The 11,642-nt window shown below is 37.1% G+C and overlaps 3 protein-coding genes across 3 annotated transcripts in view; 2 read left to right on the forward strand and 1 right to left on the reverse strand.

The window, feature by feature from the left end:
* Positions 1-1,965: 1,965 nt before the first annotated feature.
* LOC113501277 (cuticle protein 3-like) lies at positions 1,966-3,339 on the forward strand (the record flags this gene model as incomplete). The annotated part of the gene is made up of 3 exons (XM_026882382.1): positions 1,966-2,432; positions 2,507-2,637; positions 3,063-3,339. Coding segments are annotated over 3 exons (828 nt in total), but the record flags the coding sequence as incomplete, so codon positions are not given.
* Positions 3,340-5,626: 2,287 nt separating this feature from the next.
* LOC113501284 overlaps positions 5,627-11,642 on the forward strand; it is a 15,329-nt gene continuing 9,313 nt past the window's right edge. Inside the window, exons 1-8 of the mRNA XM_026882393.1 lie at positions 5,627-6,088; positions 6,309-6,673; positions 6,751-6,917; positions 7,052-7,264; positions 9,445-9,650; positions 9,791-9,900; positions 10,014-10,128; positions 10,248-10,380. Coding sequence (XP_026738194.1) covers positions 6,080-6,088; positions 6,309-6,673; positions 6,751-6,917; positions 7,052-7,264; positions 9,445-9,650; positions 9,791-9,900; positions 10,014-10,128; positions 10,248-10,380 — 1,318 coding nt within the window. The 5' untranslated portion in view covers positions 5,627-6,079. The remainder of the gene's footprint in view (positions 6,089-6,308; positions 6,674-6,750; positions 6,918-7,051; positions 7,265-9,444; positions 9,651-9,790; positions 9,901-10,013; positions 10,129-10,247; positions 10,381-11,642) is intronic.
* Positions 9,397-11,617, reverse strand: LOC113502403 (cuticle protein 3-like). Its single transcript, XM_026883967.1, has 4 exons — positions 10,722-11,617; positions 10,007-10,437; positions 9,799-9,929; positions 9,397-9,658 (listed from the first exon to the last, which is right to left on the reverse strand). Exons 1-4 carry the CDS (start codon positions 10,797-10,799, stop codon positions 9,441-9,443), a joined length of 858 nt encoding a protein of 285 aa, XP_026739768.1. The 5' UTR covers positions 10,800-11,617; the 3' UTR covers positions 9,397-9,440.

Genomic DNA, 11,642 nt, shown 5'->3' on the forward strand with positions numbered 1-11,642 from the left:
CGTACTTTTATCGATTAGAATCGATATTTTTTACTCGATATAATCGATATATTTGGCAAATCTTAATTAATCACGACTTCGACTATCATATGATCATCGGAAGCCGATCTATATTGTAAGGTCATGTGAGTGTAGGGTGACCATGTCATTTTAACTTGATGGATGTTTTTTTGATTATTTGTTCAAAGTATTCCAAATATAATTTTGAAATTTCTTCCCAGGTAGTTAGGAAAAGTCGATACCAGCTAGTGCAAAAAAAAGTAATTTGAAGAGAATATGTATTCTACTAGCAGAACAATTGATTTCATTAAATTTTATTTCTTAAGTTACCACAGTAATTATAGAGTATGCGAAGTATAAAGTCTCGGGTCGGATTTCCGAGTAGGGTAATTATAAGATTGAGCTTTGAAGCTCAATCTTGTTAGCTCAAAGGCAGTATTTGTGTTTTGAGTTAATGACAGAAATGAAAATATATCCCTTTAAAGTTATAGTAGTATCTTCAGTCCAGAATTGAACATCCATTCGAATATCATAGTCAAAAATTAATTTATGCTTTATAATTATTTGTAAGGCTATCAATCTATCAAATAATCAAGCTTCTATTATATAACAATCAAACTTAATGGAAACTTATTTAACAAGAGCAATTAATTGAAACTCAATCGAAAACCACTTGAACTTCAATTTTATTCATAATTACATACATTACGTAAAGTTTAAATGACAGCTGCTGTCAACTTGACATTGACATTAGTGATACATGTCTCGCGAGCAGTCGAAGCGTAGTCAACCTACAAAGAAGCTCATTGGAATGTGTAAGCGAGCAAGGTCAAAAATTGATGCGCGATTGAGACTAAGTGTCCGTATGTATAAGACCATTCAAATAGGATTTGTATGTCAAACGCGGTATGTGGAAAGGAACCAAGAAATAAAATAATTTGTTTTCGGTTTTGTGATTTTCCTGGGGGACATAATATTCTTGTTATTGAAATAATTTCGTAAATTTCGTAAGATGTAGTTAATGTATATGTCGTGAAATAAAAAAATGGACTTCTGGAATGGAAATAATTTCAAAAATAGAGCTTCTTAATTCGATTATTACCTTTGGTGTTGTGATATTCGCACTCAATGAACCGCTTTACTTGATTATTTTTATTTAATGGGAAAACGTGGACATAATTTGGTAAATTTCCTCAAGTTTGTTTCATTAGTTTTTAGTTTGAAGACGGATGTTTTTGTTGTTAAAACAGTATTACATAAGATGAAATTAATAAAATAATAAACACAGTAATACAATAATAAAGTAAGCAAAATAAGATTTCCAAAAGTAAGGAATTATTCAAATAATTAAAGATTCAAATCAAAATCTTGTAAAGTCTATTTTATAACCAATCGCAGAAATCTCAACAACTGCCTAAATCACCAACCGCTCATAAGACCATCCACAACAATTAGACAAGTCCATCCGAAGCGTAACATTATATCGAGATTATGAAACATTGGGCACGACTTACACCAAAGTAGATCGATCTGCACCCCACTATATATACACTATTGATACTGTTCGGTTATCAGTTGCAACCACTGCCTTTGAGTAACAAGATCACTCAAGCAATACCACAACATTAAAAATGAAAGTGGTAAGCGTTGTAACAAAAGAAGCTTTTATATGTTCATCATTAAGTTCTATTTTAAATAAATTATCATTTTTTAATTCATCTGTTTATTTATCAGCTACTGATCTTATACTTAATGAAAAATTTGAATCTTCTATATAAGTAACTTGTATAATTTACTGTATTTGCATGCCTATAAGGTAGAATGTGGACGGTTCTTTATTATGTTATTTTCTATTTGTGTGCCTGCACCTGCATTCTTAGCAAATAAAGTTATATTCTATTCTACTTGTAGCTTTTATTATTAACAAGACTAGTTAAAGAGTGTTAATTTTAATAATCGTTTCTGTTTCAGTTCATCGTCTTAGCTGCCATTACTTTGGCTCAGGCCGCCAAACTCGACAAGACCTACCTCCCACCCAACGCTCAGTCATCAGCTGGATCTGCCTTCCTTCAGACTCCTCGCCAGTCCAATGGATTCCAAGCCCAAACCACCGCTTACTCAAGCAATGACTTCTCTAACGACGCCTACTCCAAAAACGGATTCTCTGCTGACGCTTACAACCAGAACGGAGCTTACAACCAAAATGGAGGTTACTCAGGATTCGAATCTCGTCCCGAGCGGGCTCAGGCTGCTTTAGAAAGGAACGCCGCCATCCTCCGCTACGACAACAACAACGATGGAGAGACTTACGCGTACGCTTACGAGACTGAGAACGGTATCGTCGCTGAGGAGAACGGAGTCGCCACCAACGGAGTCCAGGCTCAGGGAGGATACTCTTACACCGGAGATGATGGTCAGGTCTACTCTGTGAGGTAAGCATTACCATCATACAGTTCGCTATATTGATTTGTGACTTCATTTACTAAATCTATCGTTCATGTTACAGATACACCGCTGACGAGAACGGCTTCCAGCCTCAGGGCGACCACCTCCCCACCCCTCCCCCCATCCCCGAGGAGATCCTGAAGGCTCTAGAGCAGAACGCCCGCGATGAGGCCGCTGGCATCTACGACGACGGTAAGAATCTGTTCATTTCCTAACGATCCAATCAATACTGCAATAGTCCAATAAAACTAACGACCTTTAAGGTTATGTAATCAAGTACCAATTGGCAAACAATTTAGCAGACGCATTTGTCTTGTCATGTTGCGAACTTTTGATCTATTGATATATTCGTATTTAGCTTTCCGTTCAGCCCAAATAATTATGAAAGTCAGAGTGTAAGCATCAAAACGATATTGTATTTGGGTGGTCGGCTCGTTTCCTTATGAAGCAATATTATTTTCAGAATGGATTGGTTCATATTTCTTAAATGCTTATCATTCTTTATTGTGCCGCAAAATGTAGAATATTTGAGACCATAACTGTTGTATCGCTATCTTCCGTAACATCTAAAGCTGAAGCTACAATACTTTCTTCAACCTCCACCTTTTCTTTGACAGGATCTTACGCCGAAGCTAAGTACGCCGGCAACAGCCAGCCCCAGTATTACAATTCCCAAAACAACAACTACGAGAGCGACGACTCCGTTGTCACCAACAACGCCTTCTCCACCGACGACGCTGTGAACGGAGGCTCTATTTCCGGCGTCCAGAAGGCTTACCTCCCCCCCGTCAATCAGGCCAGCCAGAGGAGATCAAGCTTCAACGCTAGAAGCGGCTACCGTTACTAGATACTTTTGAATATTGAATAGAGTTAATATATTTATCGAAAATTGAATTTGTCTGTTATTTGTCGTCTCCCGTCTCGAGCTGTGCATTTAGGGTTGTAAATCCTCAGTAATCCGACCCACGAAAACTGATAAAATAATAATTACTCTTATGAAATTTTGCCCAGAAAATATAGAGGTATTAAAGGTCATTTAGATATAGTGTAAAAGGTAAAATATACTATACTAAACTTGTGAAACGCAATCAAGTGTATTCTTGAAGACGGGGTAGGGTGATAGAAAAAAAATATACTTATAAAGCCCCGTAAAACGTGCCTGGGGTGTAAGTGCATAGCGAATAAAACTGTGTAAAATAAACAACTATAGGTACGATTCAACAAAAAACTTACTTTGCTACATTACAACCAATTCTAAAAAGAAAAGCCATGAAAATGGCAGAAGAGATATTTTGATAACGTACCTACTACGCAAAACATTGAAGTCTGTAAATAAGTATTAAAGTCCTGGACAGAGAGAGAGAGGGAAAGGGACAGAAGAGAAGTGGAGAGGCTAGAAACTATATTTTACCGTTCGTGAGTATATCACTAAACTTCAAAATGGATCACTGGATTGTTTAAATAAATAATAATGGTATTTTTATATTGATTGGCTTTTATTTAATGCTTTCTTTTATAACCTAATTGATTGAAAGATTATGCAGGACAATGTCTGTCGGATCCTAGATTATAAAAAAAAACATTTGAATACAAACGGAACATAAATCTTACATAAGTGTAATTTAGGTATTTTAAAGTATTCTTAACTTGTGATAATACTCTCATACTTCTTGTGAAAGCGATCTCAAATTTCATCTAACATGCCTATTTTTTTTCAATTCGTACACCAGATTCTATCGAGATATAATTTCAAAGCTACGATTACCTATCAAAACATGCCCAAACACTAAAACCAGTCACTTGTGATGTCATATATATCACAGAGTACGTGTTGATGCTTTTAAGCCCCCGGCAATACGCCCGGAGGTAGTTACAATAAGCTTCCGATACACAATACTGTAAATAGTACTGTGGCAAACTTTCAATGTTAATTTTGAGGTTCCCGCTGTAATAACAAATAGGTATTAAAATTAAAAATCGACGTTAACCAATGGTTGTTAAGGTCATGAATTTGTTGGGTGACAGAAATTCGTTTAGTTATTTGTAAGGAACCTTCAGCGTCGCGAGTCCGACTCGCAACTCTCACTAGTCTTCATTCAATGTCATTTAATATAGATAATTTATCAAAAATAAAGTAAGCAGATTTTTTTTATTTATTTGCCATTCATTAACTTTTATATCGTATGTGGAGATATTTTACTCAAAGCATTTTGAACTTTAAGTGCTTGTAACTTAAGTATTAAAATGTATATTATTTTATATAATACAATTAGCACCAGTTTTATCAAAACCTGTTTTAAGTAAAATTAGATAATTGTGTTAAATTAGACTTTTGACTCGAACAAAGCGCATTCTACTTACAAACTTTTAAATATGAATATGATTATTTTAATTCATTGGCTTAGTATTTAATAACCCTGCTGAAAAAGTTCAACTCCGTATTTTACAAAAACATTCAAACGATTGCCATCCTTATCATAACCTCGAATAGACTCAAAATCGCTTAAAATATATTCATAGGTCTTACAGCAAAAAAATCCTCATTTGTTGTCCCAATATTTAGTGATCTGTGGTTGTACTTAAAGTGGTTGCATTTTATATGAAAAATGAAACAAAATTAACAAAAAAAATCGCAGAATTGTCCCATAATCTCACAGTCATTCCCAATTTCCCTTTAAACGTGTAATTAAATTTACAAGTTCGTGCGCTAGATGGCGTTGTTATCTGACTCCTGCATCGCGCTATGGTTTCGTTTACTGTGTTTAATGTCATCGCAGTGATAACTAGCACTGATAAGGATAGGAGAGCCTTTCACTTCAAGGTCAAACTTTTTAGAAGATTAGAGACAACGGAGTCAACCTCAGAATGCATAATTTAGTCCTCGTATGGAGGCAACCCTTTTATTAATTACTGAACAAAATAAATGAACTTTTCAAGATATAAATCCGCCTATCAAGTGCGCGTCCTGGTGACAGACGGCCGGATTTTTAGCCTTTGGGCACGCAACCCTAAAAACAGTGGGTAGTGTACTGCATGCCCGCCACACATGCCCGTCATTGCAACTCCTGTAAGCCATAATCTACAATGAAGCCAACGAAAACCACTGAAACACTCAAGTTCGGCGTGTTCCAGGGTAACAATTAACTGCCTTGGAATCCGCAACGAAATTAATCAGAAAAAAAACTAAATACCGTTTTCTGAAAATAATTATTAGAAACATGCGTATAAGGACAACAACAAAGTGACTCTTTTTAAACAAATAAAAAAGCTATTAACAAACTCCACAGAAAAAACCTTCTTACTTCCTACGAGTTACTTTTTTCTACACTGTCGATTACAAGATTATTAAGTCTCAATTAAAAATATACAGTCTAGTAACCTGTCTACCAGTACGTAACACATTTGTTCCTCATTACACATTCCAAGACTATCTTCTCAATTTAAGGTCATCTACAATTAGACAAGTTCATTTTAGAACATCATCTTGTTATGAAACATTGACCACTACCTGCGTCGAAATAGATTGACTTGTACCCAAGTAAGTAGGTATATAAAGTGTAATAACTGTGTTAACATTATCAGTCATATCTAGATCTCCTCTGTAGTCAGTCTCACAGACTTAAGTATTATTAAAATGAAATTGGTGAGTTGTTTTTTGGTTTCTGGCTTAGTTATATAATGTTGGCGTTTTTCAAATGGGGCTTCTTGGAAAGAAAAGCTTTTATTTTTTGATTGATCAATTGTAACCCTTTAATTGATTTCATTTTGACTAAACATGTACGTTGCTGTTCTTATTGCATTACAAAAGGCGAAATTTAGTAATTATCTTTATCACGCCTACCACAATCTGTTTCATATTTCAGTTCATCGTCTTAGCTGCCATCGCTTTGGCTGAGGCCGGCAAATTGCCCAGGACATACCTCCCACCTAACTCCCAAAACCAAGCCTCTGCTGGAGCAGCCTACTACCAATCCAGTCAGTCATCTGGACCTCAAGCCGTAACCGCCTACGCCGGCTTCGAATCCCGTCCCGAGCGAGCTCAAGCTGCCTTGGAAAGGAACGCCGCCATCCTCCGATACGACAACAACAATGATGGAGAGACTTACGCGTACGCTTACGAGACTGAGAACGGTATCGTCGCCGAGGAGAACGGAGTCGCCACCAACGGAGTCCAGGCTCAGGGAGGATACTCCTACACCGGAGATGATGGTCAGGTCTACTCTGTGAGGTGAGTAGCATTACCTTGAACTATTACATAAGTAGTATGAATTGGTACCATTCTTAATTATTTACACATTATTACAGATACACCGCTGACGAGAACGGCTTCCAGCCTCAGGGCGACCACCTCCCCACCCCTCCCCCTATCCCCGAGGAGATCCTGAAGGCTCTGGAGCAGAACGCCCGTGACGAGGCCGCCGGCATCTTCGACGACGGTAAAAACCTTTTTCGTATTTCATTGCAAACTTTACGTGTATAATCTTCCTTTCGTCAATTGAATATTGCCATCACAGCCCATTTCATGATAAATAAAATATTCCGTAAGATTGTGATCAATAGTACTTACTTCAAGTTTTAATTTACCAATCATAAAATATATGTACAGGTTCCTACGCTGAAGCTAAATACGGTGACAACAGCCAACAGCAGTACTACAACAACGCCCAGTCTGCCGCCGGCAACAGCAACGCCGCGTACTCCCGCACCGAGGCCACGTACAGGGGCAGCGCCGCCCCACAGAAGGCCTACCTCCCGCCCTTCGCGCAGCGCGACTCCCAGAGGAGCGGAGCGCAGCAGTACAACGCCAGGACCGGCTACCGTTACTAGAGACTGATTATATTGTTTGTTAATTAGTTCATTAAATAAAATATTTAAATTGATTTAAATTTTTTTCTTACACCTTGTCGTATAGATCTTGGCCATTTCTTGTCATTGAGAAACGATTTAACTTTTTCTAGTTGAAACAAATAGCACTAGCGCGAAGTATTGACGTATTTGTCAGTAATTGGGATGAATCAAACGATTAACTTAGCCTATCCCCAGTTCTTTTTTTGATAATTCATTTGGGAATTATGCATATTTAACTCCCATATAAAAATTACAAAGATGATATAGTAATGATCTCTGTTTTACTCTTTTTAAACAAAACTTGTCAGCTTGTGAGAGTTACTTGCTTATACTAACTTAAAGGGATGTTTTAGGCTAAGTATGTGAACTAATTGATAGTATAGAAACCAGTAAAATGGTATTCAATAACCTGCACCTAAGATACTTACACATCCCATAGGATCTAGGTAACCTCAAAAATGCCGACGTGTAACATTGCAAATTAAAAAGTTAATGAAAAAGTTGAAAGTTTAATGCTCTTAATTACAAGGTCAGAAGGTAAGGATTTCTAATCATGGTACAGGTAATATATTTAGCAATTATTATTACGTAGAAATTAATGAAGATTGTAGACTATTGCATAAGAAATCAAGGCTTGATGGGCAGGTTACTCGTCTCAACTTTGAACCAGTAACAAGTGTTGCCGAACTACTGATATCGAAATTAACTCGTAATTAGATGCTTTTTGTTTCATACGTGACTTGCAGTTAACGCTTCATTAATAAGATTGTACTTGTTGTTAACAAGCAAACTTCTTTGTATTGTTTTTTTTTTTGTTAAAAGCCTTTCAAAGGTTAGAAATTAAATGTGTGTGCCTCTTATATAAAAAAATCATCATGAAACTCTTTCCATTGTTTATGGGATTGTATCCCTGTTTTGCTTGGGAAAAAATATGGATATGTATGTCATGGAAAGTCTGAGGCGTGTGCAACATGCCCATGGGCTTAGTTAATGAAGTTTCACGAATAAAATACTTTTTTATTTCATTGACATGACCAAAGGGAATTTTTTTTTTTAACAAATTATAAAAAGTAATTCGAGGATAAACGTCCTTTGGTACAGACATATCCTTGCCAAGTCTTTGTCTTTGTCAGATTTGATGATTATTTATTGCAAATTCGATCTTTCTTTATTTTATTTTCCATTTTATTTCCAAACTCTCAGTTTCACAAGGCCGACTCGCACTTGACCGGTATTTTCAATCTCTTTTACAAGATAATGATGTATCCATCCAAAGCATTACCTGACAGAACATTAATCATCAGCCTCTTTAAAATGACTCAATATTTTAAACCAATTACCAGAACAATTTTGTTTATTCGTCTCACGAGCGTGGGATGGGAATTGGATCTCATTTATCATAATAACTTAATCTAATACAGCTTTGGTTTTCTACCGACAAGCTTGCTACTAGACGATGTTATTAGCTCTGTTTTAGCAGCTGAAATGGGCAACTAAGTCATATTTAAAGTTGTTACATATTGTAACGTGCTGTTGCCCGCGGACCCGCCGCCACAAATAAATTAAAAAGATCCCACGGGAACATGAAATTGGAAAAATGTTCCTATGTGTATATCCTGGTTATAAACTATTTTTTGCGTGAAACAGGAGCAAGCGTCCATACATACATACGTCCATACATACATACGTCCACACAGCCATCCATACATACATACAAACTTTCGCGTTTCTAATTTAAGAAGAAGAGTTTAGCTTAATTAAAACAGCTGTATCGTGTAGCAATTGTTATAGCGCGGTTTTACTCGGACAGTTTTTAAAAGTAAACAAGTACCAATTATCAGAAGTTTAAGTAACTTAAATTGGGGGTACAGATTGATAAGTATCTATATATTTCTGCATAAATAATATTTGAATTATTGCACAGATAGCCAAATGTTACAGGTTACTAAGTTGTCGACCACTGAGCGCGACGTGCCTTGGGTTCGATCCTCTTAAAGGATTCTATTCAAGTTTCTGAGTATAGTATAAACCTCTTTAGTGTGACTTTACAGGATTTAGAAATACATTTTCATCGACTACCAAGTAAAACAACACAAATTATAGGTAATATAAATATTTATTCAATAGTTTCAACAAAATATTAATTTCTAGTAACGGTAGCCGGTCCTGGCGTTGTACTGCTGCGCTCCGCTCCTCTGGGAGTCGCGCTGCGCGAAGGGCGGGAGGTAGGCCTTCTGTGGGGCGGCGCTGCCCCTGTACGTGGCCTCGGTGCGGGAGTACGCGGCGTTGCTGTTACCGGAGGACTGGGCGTTGTTGTAGTACTGCTGTTGACTGTTGTCACCGTATTTGGCTTCAGCGTAGGAACCTGCACATATTATGATTGGGAATTTAATACTTGAAGTATGAACTATAAATCACAATCTTAAAGATATTTTTTCGAGAAAAAGTCGACATTAGTAAGATTATACACTTAAAGTTTTCGATAAAAATTAAAAAGTTTCTTACCGTCGTCAAAGATACCAGCGGCCTCATCGCGTGCGTTCTGCTCCAGAGCCTTCAGGATCTCCTCGGGGATAGGGGGAGGGGTGGGGAGGTGGTCGCCCTGAGGCTGGAAGCCATTCTCGTCAGCGGTGTATCTGTAATAATGTGGAACAAATTTATAATGGCTCCAATTGATACTACTAATGTGATAGTTCAAGGTAATACTACTCACCTCACAGAGTAGACCTGACCATCATCTCCGGTGTAGGAGTATCCTCCCTGAGCCTGGACTCCGTTGGTGGCGACTCCGTTCTCCTCGGCGACGATACCGTTCTCAGTCTCGTAAGCGTACGCGTAAGTCTCTCCATCGTTGTTGTTGTCGTAACGGAGGATGGCGGCGTTCCTTTCTAAGGCAGCTTGAGCACGCTCGGGGCGGGATTCGAAACCTGAGTAACCTCCATTTTGGTTGTAAGCTCCGTTCTGGCTGTAAGCGTCAGCAGAAAATCCGTTGCTGGCGTAAGCAGCAGTTTGGACTTGGAATCCAGAGGATTGGCGAGGGGTCTGGAGGAAGGATGATCCTGATGAGGATTGCGCGTTGGGAGGAAGGTAGACCCTGTCCAGTTTGGCGGCCTGCGCCAAGGTGACTGCAGCGAGGACGATGAACTGGAAAAACAAATATTATCATGACTAATAAGAGATTTAATTACAAACACACAAAGGATCAGCTAGCGTTTTAGCGCGATTTGACTTTTACACTACTGAAACTTTTGTCGAGCAAAAAGTGTAAAGGAACTTGAAATATTCAAACGTTTTCCTTCTATCACCATAAAAACACCATAACACTACGTTATATTTTCCATCTATCTTAGCACTATTTAATATCCTTTAATACTATTTAACTCTCCAACAATATTTATTTTATAAACTTTTATCCGATCAACGCTTACCAATTTCATTTTTATTATATTTATTCGATAGTACTTGTTACACAGAAGCTTTGCTTGCAACTGATAATCATTAAACATCTGTACATTATTTATAGCCGCTTGCAGTTGCTCTACATCAAAGGCATTCGCGGTCAATATTTCATAACGATACGAGGATGAACTTGTGTTCTGACCTTACTCCTCTAAGATGGTTCAAACTTTTAACATTAATTGTGTAATGATAACATTATGTGTTATGGTCTAGTTTCCTTAAATGGTCGAGGTCGTGTTTTTGTGGTGTGCCTTTAATGATTTGATTTTGATATTGTTGGGTGATTTATGAGTTTTGTGTCTGATACGTAGACAGATGTATGCATCCGAGTGATTAGCTGTGTAGGGACTGATAGGATGTTTGTGATAAAGTTCAATTTGATCAGAATGAAATCTTTAATTGCCGGAATTTAAATTAAGATAAAATGATTATTGAATACTATTTTTTATGCATTGTTTTCAAGCAAGTATAGGCAAACAGTCTTGTTTAAAATTATTCTTTTCTTTTTGTACGCTTTGACTAATGGTTTAAGTGCTTTCGAGCGTTTGTATGTTCATCATGTTTTTTGTTGTCTAAGTTTGTCTAGGTACAAGATGTTAAATTTAATTGTTTGACATTCTCACAAATAAAAAATCAGTACATTTCTTTAAAATGCTTTTCGGAATGTGCTAAAATCCAGTATTTTCCTGACCGTGTGACAGTGGTTATGCTTCTCTTGATCATACTTAACTAGCTGTGTCATATTTTTTCCGTGTGATCCAAATTTTATTTTATATGACTTTTGACCTATAATGTACTTTTAATGAACAAGCGATGCCTTTCCATTTTATTAGTATGACTAAAGCAAATGTCTAATGACTCAAGAATTTCTTGTTCACGATAATGTATCA

The sequence above is a fragment of the Trichoplusia ni genome, chromosome 2, assembly GCF_003590095.1.
Source record: "Trichoplusia ni isolate ovarian cell line Hi5 chromosome 2, tn1, whole genome shotgun sequence".
NCBI classification, from domain to species: domain Eukaryota; kingdom Metazoa; phylum Arthropoda; class Insecta; order Lepidoptera; family Noctuidae; genus Trichoplusia; species Trichoplusia ni.